This window comes from Oratosquilla oratoria, chromosome 7, assembly GCF_046742065.1.
Source record: "Oratosquilla oratoria isolate Oo_2021 chromosome 7, ASM4674206v1, whole genome shotgun sequence".
NCBI classification, from domain to species: domain Eukaryota; kingdom Metazoa; phylum Arthropoda; class Malacostraca; order Stomatopoda; family Squillidae; genus Oratosquilla; species Oratosquilla oratoria.
In genome coordinates this window covers 60,075,704-60,096,861 of record NC_134783.1, presented here as the reverse complement: position 1 = coordinate 60,096,861, position 21,158 = coordinate 60,075,704, and the positions used below count along the sequence as shown (strand labels likewise).

The 21,158-nt window shown below is 36.3% G+C and overlaps 1 protein-coding gene across 12 annotated transcripts in view; it reads right to left on the bottom strand.

Annotated features, from left to right (window-relative positions):
- Positions 1-21,158, bottom strand: part of Rim (Rab3 interacting molecule) — a 651,951-nt gene that overhangs the window by 84,183 nt on the left and 546,610 nt on the right. For 10 of the 12 annotated variants that reach the window (XM_076188288.1, XM_076188281.1, XM_076188277.1 and 7 more), the window contains one exon: positions 11,157-11,301. The exons of the other annotated variants lie outside the window; for them this stretch is intronic. In XM_076188288.1, the coding sequence (XP_076044403.1) occupies positions 11,157-11,301 (145 nt within the window). The remainder of the gene's footprint in view (positions 1-11,156; positions 11,302-21,158) is intronic. 12 annotated transcript variants of the gene reach the window in all.

Sequence of the window (21,158 nt, the reverse complement as noted above, 5' to 3'; positions counted from 1 at the left end):
ATCACCTGTGTGTACAGGAGGGGTTACTACATGGGCTACTTCTCATCTTTCCGTATCACCTCTGCCCAGGCCTGTGCTCTGGAGAGGACACTCTAAAATGACCAGACTTTCCAGACACAGATCCATGGCCTTTTGAGACTGACTGATTCCATGATCATGGTGTTACTTTAGTTTCATGAATTAGTGCAATATGAAAGCTGTGTTTGTGTAAGAAATGGAGTGGCTCCAAGTGTTTGTTTGTGATACCATTAATGTTTATTTGTAGTAGGTTTTGGGCATGTTTTTGTGATGGAGTATTTACCTAATTATAGCATACAAGAAAAGGAGCAATGCTCATTGGGTCCCATCTCCTATTTTTTAATTATCTATCCTAACTAGCCTCAAATTCATGCATGGTTCCAACATAATATATATCTTTGATTTCCAATTATCATATTTAGATTTGAACTTGTGCAGTGTTTGAACTTGGGCTATATCACTTACTATGAATATATAAGGAAAACTATTTCTTCACATCCTTTACACATGTGGTATTTCTTAATTTGCTCCCAAGGTGTATTTACCTATTGTATTTTATGGAATGAAAGCTATGCTTGTAGTGACCCATTTTCGTATCTCTCTGCATCCAGTTTATTCTTAAAATCTTGTATAGTTTTGGCACTCACTGTTTCTCTGTTTAGTTTGTGGGAAGCTATTTCTTTCCAAACCTCTTCTGTAACTGTCCTTCTTTAGCTTCTTTTCATGTCCTCTTGTTTCTCTTCTGTCCCATTTTAATAAGTTGTCTCTATCAAGAATTTCCATCCCTTACCATAATTCAGTAAATGGTCAACAAATCACCTCTTTCTCTTCTCTGTTCCAGTGTTGACAGATGTAATTTCTCCAATCTTTGTTCATATATCAAACTTGATAGTGTAGGTGCCATTATTGTTGCTGCTCTTTGAATTCTTTCTAATTTTCTTATGTTCTTTTTTGTGCTAGGTGCCCATAGTGTTGTAGCATACTCTAGTTTAGATCTTATTAGTGTAACCACTATTTTCTTTACCATTTCTTCATCCATGTAGTCAAAGGCCACTTTCATTGATCTTAAGTTAAAAGTGTCTCCAAATAATTTATTGACATGTTTATCAGGTGTCAAGTCATTTGAGATAATCTCTCCCAGGTTCCTTTCTGAATCGACTTTTTTGACTTCCTTGTTTCCAACTTTAAATTGACCTGATATTCTATTTTTGCTTTTTCCAAATTCCATTATGCTACATTTCTTAATGTTTAAGTTCATTTCACATCTCTGACTCCATTCCCATATTTTGTCTAGGTCTTTTTGTAGTGATCTGCAATCTTCTTCTGTGCTTACTCTCGAGTAATTTGGCATCGTCAGCAAAGAAGTTCATGTAACAATTCACTCCCTCATCCATGTCATTTATATATATGGCAAACATTAAAGGAGCCAATACAGAGCCTAGCAGGATGCCACTTATCACATCTTCCCAGTTCAAATTTTCGTCTCTAAGTACCACTCTCATTTTTCTCCCAATTAAGAAATCCTTCATCCATTCCAGTAGCTTACCTTGTATTCCTCCTATTATTTCAATTTTTCTTATTAACTTTTTATGTGGTACTTTGTCAAAAGCCTTCTGCAAGTCCAAGAAGGCACAATCTGCCCAGCCATCTCTTTCTTGTATTATCTCAATTAATCTCGAGTAAAAGCATATCAAGTTTGTGGTACACGATCTTCCACTTCTAAAGCCAAATTGTTTAGGATTTAATATTCTATTTTCTTCCAAGTGTTTGATCCATTTTCACATATTTTTGCTACTGTGCTTGTAAGGGATACTGGTCTGAAGTTTCAGTATCCAATTTGCAATTCCATCCAGTACATGCAATTTCCTAACATCTAGGTTTTTTGTTTGGTCTCTCATTTCTTTCTGTGTTACCTTTATTTCTTTCATTTTAGGGGGTCTTTCTGGTTGTCCATCTTCCCAAATTTGTGAGCTCTCAATTGTAAAAAACAGACCTGAAATGTTTGATCATAACTTCTGCCATTTCTGTGTCATCTATATATTCTTAATCTCCTTCACACAGTTTTACAATTTCGTGTTTATCCTTTCATTTGTGATTTACATATCTGTTAAAGAATTTAGGTTGATCCTTACATTTGTCTATAATATCTTTTTCATAATTTCTTTTTTCTTTCCTGCATATATTCACATATTCATTCCTAAGTTTTATATATGTTTGCCATTTGGAGTGCATGAGTTGTCATGTGTTAGCTATAGCTTCAGTTCATTGCATACTGGTTTGTGTTGGAAAGCAATGTGCATGTTAGGTGGAACCATTTGTAGTGTTACAGTTGATGATGTGTGCACAGTTTATAGGTTCTGTGCATGTGGGGCATATGTATGGCCCTGAGTTGGTTTCTGTCACTGGCTAACATGAGGTACAGGAGGGTAGGTGCTGTAGTAATGACCTCCTTATGTGAAAAAATAGCAAAATAGGTAGGGGATATATTAGGGAGTTTGGGAGTGAAAATAAGAGTGACTGGCCTAGTCCAGAGACCAGGTGTTGATAACAATAATTAGAATAATATCAATAATAATGACAGCAAAAATAGTACTGATAATCAAAATAATAATCTATATACATAGATTTTTCTCCCTTATAAGGGAGGTAGCCAAGTCAAAGGCACATACCTACTCCCACACTCTGGAGCAAAGAGGAGAGATAGGTGACTTACTGACCATCTATAGAATCATGAAGGGCACAGAAATAATCAATATAGAGGACTTGTTAAATTGGGACAAGAGAAACACAAGAGGACATGGAAAGAAACTCAAAAAACATAGTTATAGAAGAGATCTGAAGAACAGTTTTCCACATAGAGTGGTGGACACTTGGAACAGACTCCCCTTCCCATAAAATACAACTAGGTAAGTACATATTCTATTCCCATCCACCACCCTTTCCTCCCTCTCATCTTAGCTCCTCATGGATGATGGGTCATCCCTTTATCCTGCCCACAGTCCTGGGTCAGAAACAATGTAGCAAGACACAGTACATCCAAAGCAAGACCACTTCATCTAATTGGACACCCCCCTCTATTCCCTCGTGCAGAAAAAGAGATGTGGAGAAATCCCTTTGGGCTCCATCAAAACATCATTCACACAAATTATCCCTTACCCACCATCCCCCACCCCTCCCTTCCTTGCATAACAGTATCATCTATACACAACCACTCTCCACTCCTCCCTATCTCCTCCCTTCTTCCTTCCTTGCTCAACAGTCATTCCCTCTCACTCCATCCATCCATCTCAACCTCAGTCAACCCCTCAAATTCACTACTAACTCTGCCTTCCACATCTCTTTTACTACTCTTTCTTCATTCATTCTTTTAATGTGTCCAAACCAGCACCATACTCTTTTGTTAGCCCTGTCACCTCCTTTTCCACCCCTGCTCTCCTCCTCACCTCATTTCTCACTTTATCCAACCTTGTAACAATAATACTGTAATGATAATAATAATAATAATATACACAAATAAAAACATACATATACCAAGGTCTTTTTCCCTCTTACAAGGAAGGTTCCCAAAGTCAAAGGCATAAATTTACTTCCATCCATTTCACCCCCACACACTCCACTCCCATTCACCACCCCTCCTTCCCTCTTTTCTTGGCTCATGGAGGATGGGTCATCCCTGCATCTTGTCCACTGCCCTGGGCCAGAAGCAATGCAGCAAGACACAATACAAACATAATAATAATTACAATACATATATATATATATATATATATATATATATATATATATATATATATATATATATATATATATATATATATATATATATATACATACATACACCAAGGGTTTTCCCCTTTACAAGGGAGGTAGCCAAAGTTAAAAGGAATAATTCCACTCCCACCCATTCCACTACCATTCACCACCCCTCCCTTCCTCCTTCTCATCCCTCTAATTTCAATTACAATATCATTAATAATAACATTAATAATAATAATGACAATAACACTGATAATAACAATAATAGTGTTGATAACAACAACAATATCAATAATGATAACCATAATATTATAAATGTATACCAAGGTCTTTTTTCCCCTTACAAGGATGGTAGCCAAAGTCAAAAGGCATAATTCCACTTTCCCCCATTTCATCCTCACACACACCACTCCCATTCACCACCCCTCCCTCCCTTTATTCTTGGCTCCTCCTGGATGATGGGTCATCTCTGCATCTCGACCACTGCCCTGGGTCAAAAGTAATGCAGCAAGACACAGCATATCCACAGCAAAGCTGCTTTATTTAATCAGCAACCCATCCTCTTCATCCCCTCATGCAGAAAAAGAAAAGATAGGGAGAAATCCCTTTGGCCTGCATCAAAATAAGATTCACACACGACCACTCCCTAAACCCCCAGTCCCCCACTCCCTCCTTTTCATGCATCACAGCATCATTCATATACAACCATTCTCCACTCACCATTATCTTATGTCTTCTCCCTTCCTTCCTCAACAGACAACAATAATACTACATTATATACACACTTAAGATTTTTTCTTTTACAAGATTGTTCAATAGTCAAAGCTCATACCTACTCTTTATCCCTCTAAACCTACTCATCTATTCCGTCTTAACACATCATGAATAAATGTTCATACAATGTCATGGGCACAACCTCTCTTCTGTACAGTCTTCTCTTTGCATTCATCCCCAGATAATCTATTTCTCAAGATACTTTTCATTCCCTCCCACACATTTGCTTCCATTACTCTATAATTCACCTTCACCTCTACTCCTCCATTCTCTGCTACATGCAGGGTTGGGTCCAAGTACAGGTGACTGTACTTGAGTCAAAGTCCAAGTAACTGGATATTTTTCAAGTACAAGTACAGTCAATTTGCTATGTACTTAAGTCTAAACATGCCACTGTACTAAGTACAAGTACTTTATGTAATAAAAAAATTCCTGTCAGATTTGCAAAGCATGAAGTTTAGTACTTTTCATACATACACATTGATGAGTACAATACAACTAGGTAAATACTGTTAAAAAGTGTGATTCAATATAGAAAAGTAAATGGAGATTTTACCTTTATTTTAGCACATCGCTGCTTCTAACACAGAATTGTAAAATGAGAACATATGCCTTATGAAAAACTTGAATAAGTAATATTCACTATGCTGCAAATACAAAAGACTATCCATTTATTTCCCACATCAGTAATAAAACTAAATTTGATGCAGAATATTAGGGTAAGTATCAAGGCATTGAAATTTGTCCATTTTTCTATATCAATAATATACCTGGTAATTTTATAACTAAATTAAAAGATAAGTGCATTCACTCAATAGTACCATCACAAACATCAGTGGAATCTATATACAGTAAATAACTTTTGAGTGAATACAATGTATTTGTACTACAATGTACTTGATAGTTTTCAAGTAAAGGTACTTTGGGTCTAAGTACAAGTACCACTGAACTTTTTAAATCCAAGTACATGAAAATCTGTATGCAAGTCTAAGTAGTAAATGTACTTGGACCCAACCCTGGTCACCTATTAATCTACATACTTCCATTTCCTCCGGCCTCTCCCCATTTACATTCATCTCCAATCCACTGTCACCCTCACTGCTTGTACATCTTATAACCTTATTTTTGCACACATTCTCATTTTCTCCTACTACATGCCCTCCTAAACTCTGCCAGTAGTTCAATCACTCCTTCAATTTAGCTCCAAGTGTATTGTCATCCACAAACAACTGGCTAATCTTTAACATCCTTCCACTCTCACCAGCTCCAAACCCCTGTCTAGTACCCTTACATTTACCTCCCTCACCACCCCAATCATATATGTGTTAAATAACCACAGTGACACTACACAACCCTGGTGCACCCCTTTCTTTGCCTCAAACCATTCACTCCCTTCATTCCCTAACCTCACAGTGCTCTTTTATTCTACACACTTCTTTTTATCCCTTACATCTGCAATGCATCCTACAATGCCTTTTTGTCAATTCTGTCATATGCCTTCTTCAAATCCATAAAAGATCAAAACATATCCTTACATACATACACATACATATACCAAGGCTTTTTTCCCCCTTCCAAGGGAGGTAGCCAAAAAGGGAAAGGCATAAAAACACTCCCACCCATTTCATCCCTAAAAACACTCCACACCCCTCCCACCCTTCCTCTCATCTGAGCACCTCCTGGATGACGGGTCATCCCTGCACCCTGCCCACCGCAACTGGGTCAGAAGCAGTGTCGCAAGACACAGTACATCCACAGCAAGGCCGCTTCATTTAATCGGCGACCCCCCCTCTCCGTCCCCCTTTGCATATAAGGCGAGGACGGGGAGAAATCCCTTCGGGCTGTGTCAAAATTTACTCACACATACTACCCCACCCCCCCACCCCCCCGCCCATTCCTCCTCATGCAGTCACAACATCATCCATATACAACCATTCTCCACTCACCTCTGTCTTCCGTCCTCTCCCTTCCTTCCTCAACAGACATTCCCCTCTTCCCCAAAGCCCCCTTCACCCCATCCATCCACCTCATCCTAGGACGTCCCCTCATGTTCACTCCCTCCACATCTGCCTTCCATACCTCTTTTACTAGTCTTTCTTCACTCATTCTTTCCATGTGTCCAAACCATCCTAATATTCTTTCATCAACCCTATCTCCCAAATCCTTTTTCACCCCTGTTCTCCTCCTCACCTCCTCATTTCTCACTCTATCCAGCCTAGTAACCCCCACCATACTTCTCAGACACCTCATCTCAAACACATTCAAACTCCTTCTCTCTTCTTCTCTTATGTTCCACGTTTCTGCCCCATACAGTGCTGTTGGCACAATCACTCCTTCATACAGTCTCCTCTTCGCATCCATTCCCAAATGTCTATTCCTCATTACACTCTTTAAACCACCAAGGCATTTACTCGCTTCTCTCAATCTACATTCTACCTCCACCTTCACTCCACCTTTTCCTGCTACACTTGCACCCAAGTAGAGCAAGTGTTAGGATTAGAAATGGAGAGAGTGAGTGGTTTGAAGTAAAGGTGGGACTTCGTCAAGGATGCGTTATGTCGCCCTGGCTGTTCAATTTATACATGGATGGGGTGGTGCGAGAGGTGAATGCTAGGGTGGTGAGTCAGGGATTGGAGATGGTTAAAGAAAATGGAGAAAAGTGGGAGGTGAGCCAGCTGTTGTTTGCGGACGACACTGCGCTTGTGGCAGGGTCAGAGGAGGGATTGAGGAAGCTGGTGGCAGAGTTTGGGAGAGTATGTGATAGAAGAAAGCTAAAGATAAATGTGGGTAAAAGTAAGGTGATGAGATGTACAAGGGGTGAAGGTGGCAGTAGACTGGAAGTGAACATTAAGGGAGAGCGACTGGAGGAAGTGGATAGTTTTAGATACTTGGGTGCAAGTGTAGCAGGAAAAGGTGGAGTGAAGGTGGAGGTAGAATGTAGAAACATATCCTTACCTTGTCAAAAAATTCTTGCATATCTGCCTTACTGTGAAAATTTAAAGTACACATCCTCTTCCTATCTTAAATCCACAATGTTCTTCCTTAATTACTCTATTACTCTTCTAGAGCTCTCAATTAGCATCTTAACACATGCCTTAGCAACTACACTTAACAGAATGATCCCTCTAAAACTGCTACATTTCCTTTGTATTGTTGAACTATACATGCACTTCTCCCCTTCATTAATGTACTTCTCTCACACAGGTGCACATTAAACTGTCTTACTAGCCAATCAACTTACTGCTCCTCCCTTTGTCAGACACTCCACATGATACCCATGTAGCTCAGCGTTCTTTGTATCTCTTTTCCTATAGCCATATCATCATAAGGTAATAACAATGATGATAATAATAGAAATAATAATAATAATAATAATAATAATAATAATAATGATAATAATGATAATAATGATAACAATGATAACAATGATAATAATAATAATAATAATGATGATAATAATAATAATAATAATAATTATAATAATAATGATAATAATAATAATGATAATAATAATAACAATAATACTACTAATAATAATGATAATAATAACAATAAAAAATATTAATAATAATGATGATAATAATAATCATACTGATAATCATAACAATGATAATGATATTGATAATAACAATAACATAAAGATAATAACAATGATGGTACAAATAATTACAACAATGATGACCATGACAGTATTACAATGAAAATGACTATCAAAATGACAACAGAATTTGCATCTTTTCTCTGTTGAGTTTCCATACTCGATTACATTTATTCACTAACAGGTAATAGCTACAGGCTACAGTATGCGTGCAAGTGAATAATAACCTAATATTATGTTTAAATACAGTGCTTGACAAAAGTACTGTCCACCAGGAGTGAGGTGGGCAATATTTTTATTGAATCTGGATAGACCCATATGAGTGGCATGGTTTCACGCCAAAAAATTCTGTCCATCTACAGCGAGCAGGGAAGGGGGGGAGTTTATCAGCAAGCCTAGAATTAACTATGTCAGTCATTGTCCTGTTGGTGAGGAGGTTGGGTGGCACGACCCCCTTTGTCCAAGGCCCCCTCTTGAACCCGACCATGACGTCTTCTGGGCCACCCTGTGTTACATGAGCAATACTAAGGATCTGAGAGCAGAAACCAGATATTTGCCCTCAAGAAATCTGGCCAGAAAATTAATTAGACTGCCTCTGCTTAAGGGTTAGAAGAGGATTTTTCACTGGGCAGTGACTTGTGTACCCCAAGTTGGCAATACAACAGTTGATGGTTCTGAATGAACACTCTCCAAACAATTCTGGGTTCTTTTCCTTCATTTGTCTGGCTGTCACACATGGATTAAACACTAGAACACATTTCACAATAGTTTTAGCCCAATCCCCAGTCTTTTTATGCCTCCCATACCTCTTAGCAATGGTAGGAGTATGGCTGCCTCCCTTGTGGGTAAATCTGGCAACCCAGTGGCAGATGGTACGAGTACACATGCCAACCTGTTCAGCAATTTTCTTCATTTGCCAGCCAGATTTCTTCAGCACAACTATCTGGGCTATGGTTTCTGCACTCAGATGCATAGTATTACTCATATTGGTAACACAGGGTAGCTCAGATGTCGTAGTCAGGTTTGAGAAGGGGCTCTGAAGGGAGGGTTCACAGCATACAACCTCCCTCATTACCAACAAGATAATGACTGACATGATTAATTCTTGGCTTGCTGATAAGCTCTACCCCCTTCTCCACTTACCATAGGCAGACAGAATTTCTGGCATTAAACTATGACACTCATGTGGGCCTTTCCAGATTTGACAAAAGTATTGTCTGCCTCACCCCTGACAAACAGGACTTTCGTCGAGCACTGTGTGTGTGTATATATATATATATATATATATATATATATATATATATACATATATATATTCATATATATATATATATATATATATATATATATATATATATACATCTATATGTATATATATATATACATATATGTAAATATATGTATATATATATATATATATATATATATATATATATATATATATATATATAGTTTATATATGAAAATGAACACCCACTGATTGTATAGCATATGAGGAAAGGTCAACAGCAGAGCCTCTGGAAGTTTCAAGGATACCAGGGAACCCAAATGCATCTATGATAAGGAGTCATCCTTGAATTCAAGGGAACAACTTGGGGTAGAAGCCCTGAAGCCCAGGAGAGGGTGTGATATTGTAATTAGGGAGATAATACCTAGAGGCTACAGGAATGACTAGGTATGAACTGTAGTGAGACAAGTCATAATATGGAGGGTACACCAATGGTTCCAAAGGAATGACAATGTTGGGCAATGGAACCTCAATGAGAGGGTAGGGTCTAAGTCCCTAGGTTCTGTCAGCCTATGCCCTTCCAATATATGATCGTCACACGCATAAGTCTAATGGCAGATGATGGAGGGAGTGAATGATTGTCATATGCATAAAGCTGATGGCAGATGGTGGTGGGAGGGGGTGTGGGGCAGAGGGGAGAGTGAGAAATAAATGCAGGGCAGAAGGAAGACTTCAAGAGACAGCTCCTCCCTCCACACACCACATACACACACACACACACAATCCAGACACACATATGAGGGTCGAGACTGGGTTACAGCTAACACTGAACAATGAAGCAACTGTAGTTGTTCATAAATATTTCATCATATCTAGAATTTATCACAAAAAAAAACCAGTGAGTACATTAAGAACAAATGCTTTTATAACTTTATATAACAATTGAGTGAAATGAAATGAAAATCATGTATAAAATTAAGTGAGAATGGCAGGAAAATTATGTCTAATGAAAACTTGAATACCTGAATATATAATCATAATGATATACAGGAAAATTATAAGGAAAATTGTGATGTGAATGATTGATTCAGTTCAGTTTGACTGCAAAGTCTTTTTCTGAGTGAAGTGAAAAAAGAGGGAGAAAAGACCAGACAATTAAAACAGAAAATGAAAGTTGAAATAATAGAAAATAAGTAAATAAATAAAAAAAAATATATAAATAAAATTATTGTATTTTTATGAGACTTGTAAATTTCTGATGATGGAATGATTTGGGAATTCATATTAGGTGGGATTGTAATGTGATAGGGAGGGGTTGGATAGATGTGGAGGGTGGTGGGAAGAGGGCACACAATGCAAGGCAGGAACAAACACCGCAGTCGCTCGCTACATCAATAAAGTCAATTAAATGGTCAGTACAGCTGTTCATCCTTTTGTCTACTTCTCCAAGCGGCTAATGGGCGAGACAGGCAGGCAGGCAGGCAGGCAGGCAGGCAGGCGGTGATGGAAGGTAGCTGCCAGTGCTGTGGAACAATTGAGTCAAAAAGATTTATTTCACTGTGAGGGAAGGCCTTTTCATTTGACAACAGCAGCAACAATAACAGTGATAACAATGGCAACAAAAACAATAAATGGAGACCAGGCTCCTCAGCGCAGACAGCCCCTTGGCCCCATTCCCGCCTGCCTTTGTAGTGGCCTGCATCTATGGTTAGTCATGACCGTAATTAGCCCATCATTATCATGATCATTATAATTATCATCCTCATCATCACCAAATCCAACCTGTCATCCCCCTCTGCCTCTTCGCTGCTCTGGCTCGAGCTTTGCCGCATCAGGTGTCGGGATCCAGTCGGCAAAATCTCTTCGCTTCGGTGCACTGTGATTATGCTCTTGGACTTTTTGCGAAACCCCAGTTTGCGTTTTCGACCTGAAGATAGTAGGTTACAGGACAGTGGGTGGAGGTGTGGCACCAAGGCTTCAAAAGGATAAAAATATTAGAAAATTATGTGTTCTTGGACAATAACAGCCCATGTTTCGTCAAACACATCTATTAAAATGAGAAAAAAACATTAAGTAGTTCAAAGAAAAAAAAACATGAATATACAAAGCAAATGGAAGTGTACAAGTAAATAAAATGTAATAAAAAGGTAATTACATTGATGGTAATAGAAAATCATGTAGTAACAAAGCACAGCTTACAAATACACATGGATCAACACAACCACATTGCAGAAAAACCTGTAGACATCCTTAGAAAAAAGAAAATAATACCTGCATTTACTTATACCACAAAGCAGAAGTTATATAGATATATATACATACAACTAAATCTACTCCTTTCTCTCTCTCTCTCTCTCTCTCTCTCTCTTTATATATATATATATATATATATATATATATATATATATATATATATATATGTATATATATATATATATATATATATATATATACACACATATACATATATACAAGAAGAGCCACTGGAGAAAATTAAACAGTAGGCAGTAAGATGTTTTGTGTATTACATCTTCACAGTACAGAAGATAGAGATTATAAGAGCATTTTATGCAAACAATAACACAAGAACAAGGGATGTGAAAAGCTGTAACCTAGTTGAGCCTCCGCCTCTCCCCGAACTTCGTTCCCTGACTTGTCGATATGGATCATGTCACAATTTTTACAAGGAATGTTGTAAACCACACCTGAATTGCTTAAAAACAGTCCCCACAGCAATTCAGGTGTGGTGTACAAGGTTTCTTGTAAAGACAGTGAAATGTTCTACATCATCCAGTTAGGGAAAGAAATTAAAACCAGGATCTCTCAACACAATTACAGAGTTAACACAGCACAGATGAACAATGGTCTTTTTCAACACAAAGCAATTAACAACCATCACATCAATTGGGAGGGTTCCAATATTTTAATAAAATCTAAAAACTTTTTACAAAGAAATATAATTGAATTGTGGCTTATTTCTTGTACTTATAACAAAAATATAAACTTAATTGTTGTTTATTTCAAATATGACAAATTGATCACAAAATTAATAATGAGATAATTCCCCCCCAGATTGATTATCCAATGTGGCATGGGAAGAGGTGGGGACTCAGCTTGATTACAGCTTTCCATATCCCTTGTACTTGTGTTAGTATTTGTATAAAATGCTCTTGTATTCTCTATTTTCTTTATGTTGTCTGAAGATGTAATACACAAAAGAACTTACCATCTACTGTTTTTCTCCAGTTGTTCTTCTTGAATTTTGTTTCTCACAGAGAAGTGAGGTTTCTGCATATATATATACATATATATATATATATATATATATATATATATATATTAGACACACATATATGTACATAAGTGTACATATATACATACACAGAAAACCACCAAGTGATTTAATAGATTATATACTGAGCACTTTCATCTACTAAGACATTGTCTATTAAGATGTCTTAACAAATGAAGCCACTTGGTCTATAATCTATTATTTTCCTTGGTGGACTTCTGCATATTTAGAATCATGTGTCTATGTCATTCTTGCTGCATATATACATATATATTATATATACATAATATATATATAAATACATGTACATATATATATATATATAAATATATATATATATACATGTATATATATACATATGTGTGTAGTGTGCGTATGTATGTGTCTGCATTTACCTAATTGTAACATACAGGTAAACAGCAATGCTCGTTGGGTCCCATCTCCTTTTCTCAATTTTTTTTAGCATACATAGCCTAAAATTTATGTATAATGCCAACTTAATCTATATCTTTGACTTCCAATTATCATATCTATATTTGAATTCATGTATTGTTTGAGCTTTGGCTATATCACTTAAGCTATTCCACATATTTATGCACTTATATGGAAAACTGTATTTCTTGACATCCTTTAGACAAGTTGTCTTCCTTAATTTGTTCCCATGACCTCTTAAAGCCCCCCCCCCATATTTAATCAGATCTCTTCTGTCACTGCAATCTATCCCCTTTAGTGACCTGAATACTGTAATCATATAGACTATTTATCTTTGTTCTTTCAGAGTTGGTAGACATAGTGCATTTAGTCTTTTCACATATGATATATCTGCCAGGATGGGGACCATTTTGGTTGCTGCCCTTTTGTATTCTCTCGATTTTGCTTCTATTCTTCACTGTGTGTGGGGACCATACTACTAATGCATATTCCGGTCTTGGACAGATCAGAGCTTCGATGAGGTTTTTCATCATCTTTTCATTCATACAGTGAAACCCCACTTTGATCTTCTGCAATAGTCTGTATGTCTCTCCCACAATCCTGCTGATATGTCTGTCAGGTGACCAGTTGTCTTTTATTAACACTCAAATCTCTCTCCTCTTTTGCTTTTGTAATGGGGTCACTTCCCTATTTATAAACCTGTAAAACAGTTTCAGTTCATCTTTGCATTTATCTACTACATCTCTTTCAAAAAAATTTCATTCTACCTCCAAATTCTTATATAGCAATTTCTAGCTTGTCTGTAAGCTTCTTTTGTTTTATTGCTTCCTCTCTTCCTCTATTTTCCCAAAGCCATTTCCTTGGCATTTTTTTTCATTTCACCCTGTGTAACATGGAATTCGATTAATTACTCCCTTTGGTCCAACTCACTGGTGGCAGATTCAAACTACCATCAGCTTGACCTTCATCACAAGTAACAACTCTCTAACCCAGTCATCCAGTGAGCATGTATATATATATATATATATATATATATATATATATATATATATATATATATATATTTTTATATATATATATATATATATATATTTTTATATATATACACACATATATATATATATATATATATATATATATATATATACATATATATACACACATATATATATAAATATATATATACTGTATATATTATATATATATATATATATATACTGTATATACATACATATATATATATATATATATATATATATATATATATATATATATATGTATGTATATAAAATTAAATCAGCCATCCCAAGTCCACTGCTGAACAAAGACCTTTTTCATAGCATTCCATGATTCACACAGCTGTGCTAACCTCTGCCACATCACTCCTGCAAACTTCTTAATCTCATCTCTCCACCTGTCTGGTGTCCCTCTTCCACGCTTCCCATCTCAAGGATTCCACTCAGTAATACATGTGCCCTAATGCTCATCAGTCATTTGCACTAACTTACCTGCCCAATTCCACTTTCTCTCTTTTACTGCCTCCACAATATCTTTCACTCTAATCTGCTCTCTTACCCATCATTGATCTTTCCATTCTCCTCTGTGCATTCCTTTGCTTTGTTTCCATTGCCTTCATCAGTTTCCAAGTCTCACACCCATAGATTATTGCTGGCAGAATACACTGATTGTAAACTTTACATTTCAAACATAGAGGTAGCTAGCCTCTCAGGATTTTATTGTACTTACCACTTTCCAACCAATTGTAATACATCTTTTTATTTCATTATCACAATCTTTGGTTGCTTTCATCATCTGGCCTTAATAATTATACTCTCCAACTTCTTCAAGACTCTCATCATCAATTATAATTGTTTTACTTTTAACTTTTGTGTTACACATTACTTTGGTTTTACTCTTAGTCATTTTTAAACCTACTTTGAAACTTTGCTTTTTCAGATCACTTAGCATATCTTGCAAGTCTTCTGCTCTTTCTTAAATAAGAATAATGTCATCAGCAAATCTTAGGTGGTTAAAACCTTTGCCATGTTCAAACCTTTCTCTTCCCAACTCAACCTTCTGAAAATCTCTTCCAAGCAAGCTATAAATAATTTGGGTGAAATTGTATTGCCTTGCCATACTCCTTTCTTGATCTTGATCTTTTCTGTATTTTTATGTAGTCAAATTACAGAGGTGTCTTTCACATATTTTCTAGAACCCTTACAATCTATTCATTTGTATCGTGCTTGTGTAGCAAGTTAAGTATTGCTATTTGTTCTACCTAGACAAAGGCCTTTTCATAACCTACAAGAGCTAAACAAAGAGGTATATTGTATTCAGTCATTTTCTCAATTAGTTGGTTCATCACCTGCAGACAGTCTAGAGTCCACTTTTAAAGCCTGCCTTTTCTTTTGGTTGATTTTCATCTAAAACTTGACTTGGTTTATTTGTAAGGATCTTGGGGGAATATTCTATATACATTTGATAGTGAGCTAATTGGTCAGTAGTTACTAAGGTCCTTTTGTCCCCTTTTTTATGAGACAAAATTACTATAGCAATACACGAAGATTCAGAAATGCTTTCTTGACATATACGTCTTTCAAAATTTATCAATATACCATCTTCCCTCACTTCATATTTTTTAGAGCAAATTCTGCTTCTGTTTCTGCCTTTGTAATCTCTGGTACACTATTAATATGTGTATTTACCTAGTTGTATTTACCTAGTTGTATTTTACGGGAAGGGGAGCTATGCTCGTGGGGTCCCGTCTTCATATCTCATTTTATCTAAACTATTTTTAAATTCTGTGTGTGTGTGTATATATATATAATATATATATATATATATATATATATATATATATATATATATATATATATATACACAATCAGACCTTGCCTAATACGAATGTTAGGTTCTTTAGCTTGTCATGTAGGATGAACTTCTTGGGCGATTAACAGGTCTTATGGGTAAAAATAGGTTGGGTTCCCATACCATCTCCAGACACTGGTGCATAACACGACCCTGTGGGCTATTCAGATCATGCTATCGTGAATCATGGTTGTGTTCAGCAAATGCTGAGATATTTCATGTATTCATGTAAACATAAATTTTGTCCATGATGAAGTTGTATTGGGCAAAGTCTGATAATGCATATGTGTGTGTGTGTATATATATATATATATATATATATATATATATATATATATATATGTATACATATATATAAGACTGAAGGTGGAAGAAGTAGATGAAGAGTAATGGGAGAATTTCACGCTTTAACGTTTCGACCCACAGCTTCGTGATCAAGACCCTGTGGATTGAAACGTTAAAGCGTGAAATTCTCCCATTACTCCTTGTCTGCTTCTTCCACCTTCAGTCTTATTTGTCATAATATAGTCATACATAATATATATATTATATATATATATGTATATATATATGTATATATATATATACATATATGTGTATATATATATACATATATATATATATATGTATATACTATATATACATATATATGTATATATATATATGTATACATATACATATATATATGTATATATATATATATATATATATATATACGGTACATATATGTATACATATATATATTTATATATATATGAAGGTAAATAAAAAAGTCCACACATTTTTTCCAAATTATGTACTTACCTGAAGTGAGCAAACACAAAACATAGTTACCATCCTGCTCAATACACTTCTGAAGATAATATTTCCACCCATTTAAGCCTTCTCTAAAGAACTCAGCTCTCCTCTCTCATAACCACATTTTTAAAGAATTTTTAGCTTCTTCCATGTTTTCAAAACGGGCTCCTTTAAGTGATTCCTTCAGCTTTGGAAAGAGGAAGAACTCTGACGGGGCAAAATCTGAACTGTAAGATGGGTGTGATAACATTTCCCATTGGAACTCTCGAATTGCATCCTTTGCAACTATCACAGAATGTACTGGTGCATTGTCATAGTGAGAGAGGATTCAACCATGCAGATTTCCTCACCATTTTTTGACCAGCACCACCCTCAATTTCTTTAAAGCTACCGGATAGTAAGGTCCATTAATAGTTCTTTTTCTGTCAAGGAAGTCTACAAGTATCACTTCTGAATCCATAAACTCTCTGCAAAGACTCAATAATCTGCATCCACTTCCATTTGAGCTTCACCATGAATTAAATGTTCACTCCTCTCTCAAAACTGCTAATTTCCATGGTTCAAGAAAGCAAGTTTGTTTATGAGAATCCCCACACCCTAGTAGTCATTGCATAACAGAGTGCAGGAAACTGACAGTGAGCTGAGGCTCCAGTGATGCATGTTAATATGTTGTGTCTTGTCCTCACCTGTTTGGGTTCAAGCAATGGCAGTATTCTGCAAACTTTTTTATCTCTCCTTATGTACACACATAAACACACACACACGTATGTCAGATACATAGTGAAGATTGGAACTCTGGAAAAGAAGTGCAACTTTCGTGGATCTCAACAATGAGGGAGTACCTTCTTTTTATTAGTAGGGAAGGGGTGTAGTGGGAAGGTGAAGATATAGGAGAGAGGGATTATTGAGGAAAATGGAAGGAAATGAGGAAGGGGACGAACGGGCCCTAGATCTTAGGAGAGGTGTAAACAAACAGGGGGCAGAATACACAGACGAGGAACAACAAGGAAGCAGAGGTGTCAAGAGCAGAAATATAGATAATAGCAGCTCAATGGAAAGAGAAGATAACTGCTTTTATGGATTTAATGAGGGAGGAGGTGACAACCTCCCCTGACTAGTAAATCTAGAGGAGAAACTAACAAAATATGAATGAAGAATGGGAGGTTAGGTTTGACCAATTATCACAGGTTACCCAAAGAGTTGATAAACTGGAAGAACTAAAGAAGGAGAATCAAAACCTAACCAAAGAAATAGAAGAATTAAAAAGACAGTTAAAAGAAGTAAAAGATGAGAATGAGGAATTAAAGAAGAAGAATAAAGAAAATAAAGAGTCCATAGCAAAGGAAGCACAGGGTTGGAGAAAAGTCCAAGAGAACAACAAAGTTGTATTTAGAGATATAGTGACACAACAGATGAAAGAACAAACTAAGGACACATTTATTTAAGTGATGAGAGAAAAGGAGAACATAGTAAGAGACTTAGCGGACAAAAAGAAATGTATAATTATATTAGGGTTGGAAGAGAAGTATAATCCAAATAGGACCACAAGAGTAAAAGAGGAAAAGGAAAAGGTAAACAAGATATTAGTAGTTCAAGAGGATGGACAAGAAACAGGGAAAGAAATTGAAGAAATATATAGACAAGGGAAATGCAATACAGATAAGAATAGACCAATTAAGATCAAATTCAGGTCACAAACGACAGCAGAGAATATCTTAGCAAAAACAGGTAAACTAGCTGACAATGAACAATTTAAACAAGTATGGATAAAAGGAGAAACGAATAAAGAGGAAAGAGAGGATGAGAAAACAAAAACACTAGAAGCTAAGGAAAAAAAAGGAGAAAAAAAAAGTCAGAAAAAGAGAAATTCTATTGGAAAGTAGCGGATATGAAAGTGAGGAGATGGTTCATAGCAGGGAAAAACAGAAAGGAAACAGAAAACACGATGGAAGTAGCAGAAAATTAAAAATGTCTTACACAAATATAGATGGATTAATAACAGGTTTGAAGAAACTGAATGATTACCTGATGGAAAAACAACTGGACATAATGGGAATTGTAGAGACAAAATTGAAAGGTCTTTTACCACCCAACAGTGTAGGACATGGTGCATATAATTATTGGATTAGAAACAGAGAGGTAAAACAAGGGGGTGGAGTTATGTTCCTGACTAAGAAGGATATAAATGTGAGGAATGTCACATATGGAAAGAATAGAGATGATTATGATGGTAGTGGAGGACAGGAATGGGAAGAGAAGGAAATTTGTAGTAAATTATGTGCCTTCTAAAACAGCTTCGTGGGAAGAGAGAGAACACAAAAATATGTTAGAAGACACAAGAATAACACTAAATAAGGTAATGGAAGATGGAGGAAGAATAGTAATATTGGGTGACTTTAATTGTAAAGAAATCTCCTGGGAAGAGATGAGAGTGAAAGGTGGAGACGACCTATGGGGAAATGTACTACTTGATATGCTTATAGAACATACAATGACACAATGGATAGTAGAGAATGCTAGGTATAGAAATGAGGAAGAACCATCAAGTTTAGACCTAATAATCACATCAGAACCTGAAATAGTGGACAAGATTGAATATAAGACACCACTAAGTAAAAGTGACCACATAGTGGTTGAACTGAAACTAAATGAGGAAAAATACATGGGAAAAATGAACAATATAGAAAGGGAAGATTGATGTATGGAAAAACAAATTTTGATAAAATAAGATAATTTTTCAAAAAGCAAATTGGGAAAGGTTACAGAAGGAGGAAACAACAGTTGGGAAGTGAACAAACATGTGCCAAAGATTAGTGGAAAGAAGAAGCAGAAACAGGACTGGTTTAACAAAAAGTGTATGATTGCATAAAAGGTCAGGGAAATGGCTTGGGGAAAATGGAGGAAGAGAAGAAGCAATAAAACAAAAGCTTACAAACAAGTTAGGAATGACTATACAAAAGTTTGCAGGGAGAAAAAAAATGAAAGAGGTTTAGTAGATAAATGCAAAGATAAACCAAAACTGCTTTACAGGTTTATAAATACTAAATTGAGACACAGGGAAGTAATCACCAGGCTAATGGTAGATGGTGAGGTTTTTGGAGAAGCCTTAGCTAAGGCAGAAGTAATGAGAGTTTCCAATCAGTCTTCACAAAAAAGAGAATTTTTTAGGAAAATGAGGGGAACAAAAACCCAGGTTTAGAAGATATAAATGTTGAAGTGAGAGAAGTGTTCAATCTTTCAGGATTTGATAGGATCTCAAACTGGATAATTAAAGAATGTAGGGAACAACTAGCAGACAAGATTCACAGTCTTATTATGTGTTCATTGAAAGAAAGCATTGTGGTGCTTGACTACAGAAGGGCAACTGTGGTGCCAACTCACAAAGGTGGAAATAAGGAGACACCACATCTACAGGCCAATCAGTTTGACATCAAGTATAGTTAAAAAGCTTGAATCAATAATAACTAATATAATCAGAGATCACATTGAGAGACATGACTTGGTCTGTGATTCACATCATGGGATCTCCAAGAGTAAGTCATGTGTGACTAATCTTTTATCTTTTTACACTAATGTATACAAGGTGTTGGATAACAATGATAGTCACAATGTTATTTACCTTGACTTTAGCAAAGCATTTGACAGTGTCCCACCAGAGACTACTAAATAAAGTCGAAGCCCATGGCATGGGAGGAAAAGTGTTAGAATGGACTAGAGTTTGGATCAGTGACAGAAAACAGCAGGTCACCTTAAATGGTGTAAAATCCAAATGGGGAGTATTACTAGTGGAGTTCCCCAGGGCTTGGTTTTGAGTCCCTTATTGTTCATTATGTATATAAACAACTTGGGCAATGGGATTAATGGTGATGTTAGTTTGTGGGTGACACTAAAATAGGTTAGGAGAAGACACCAAGATTCTGCAGGAAGATCTTAACAAACTGTTCACACAGTCAGTGAAATGGCAAATGGACTTATATCTCAAAGTGCAGCATATTAAATGTAGGGTTACACATCCTCAAAAGGAGATATAACTTGGATAACACATTTTAAGAGAAAACTGAGTGTGAGAGAGACTTGGGAGTTCTAGCGAGTCCTCATCTTTAATCCAGGAAACAGTGTGTTAGCACCAGGAATAGAGCTAATAGGGCACTAGATTTCATTGCTAGGACAGTTATGAACAGAGGTGCAGAGGAAATTGTCAACCTCTATCTGGCATTAATTAGACCCATCCTTGATTATGTGGAACAGTTTTGGTCTCCATCCTATAGAATGGGCATCAATTAACTAGAATCAGTACAGAGGAGAATGAGGAGAGGCCTAGGCACCTTAACTTACACTCTCTGGAAAGATGCAGAGTGCAGGGTGATCTAATGGAGGTGTTCAAGTGGATCAAA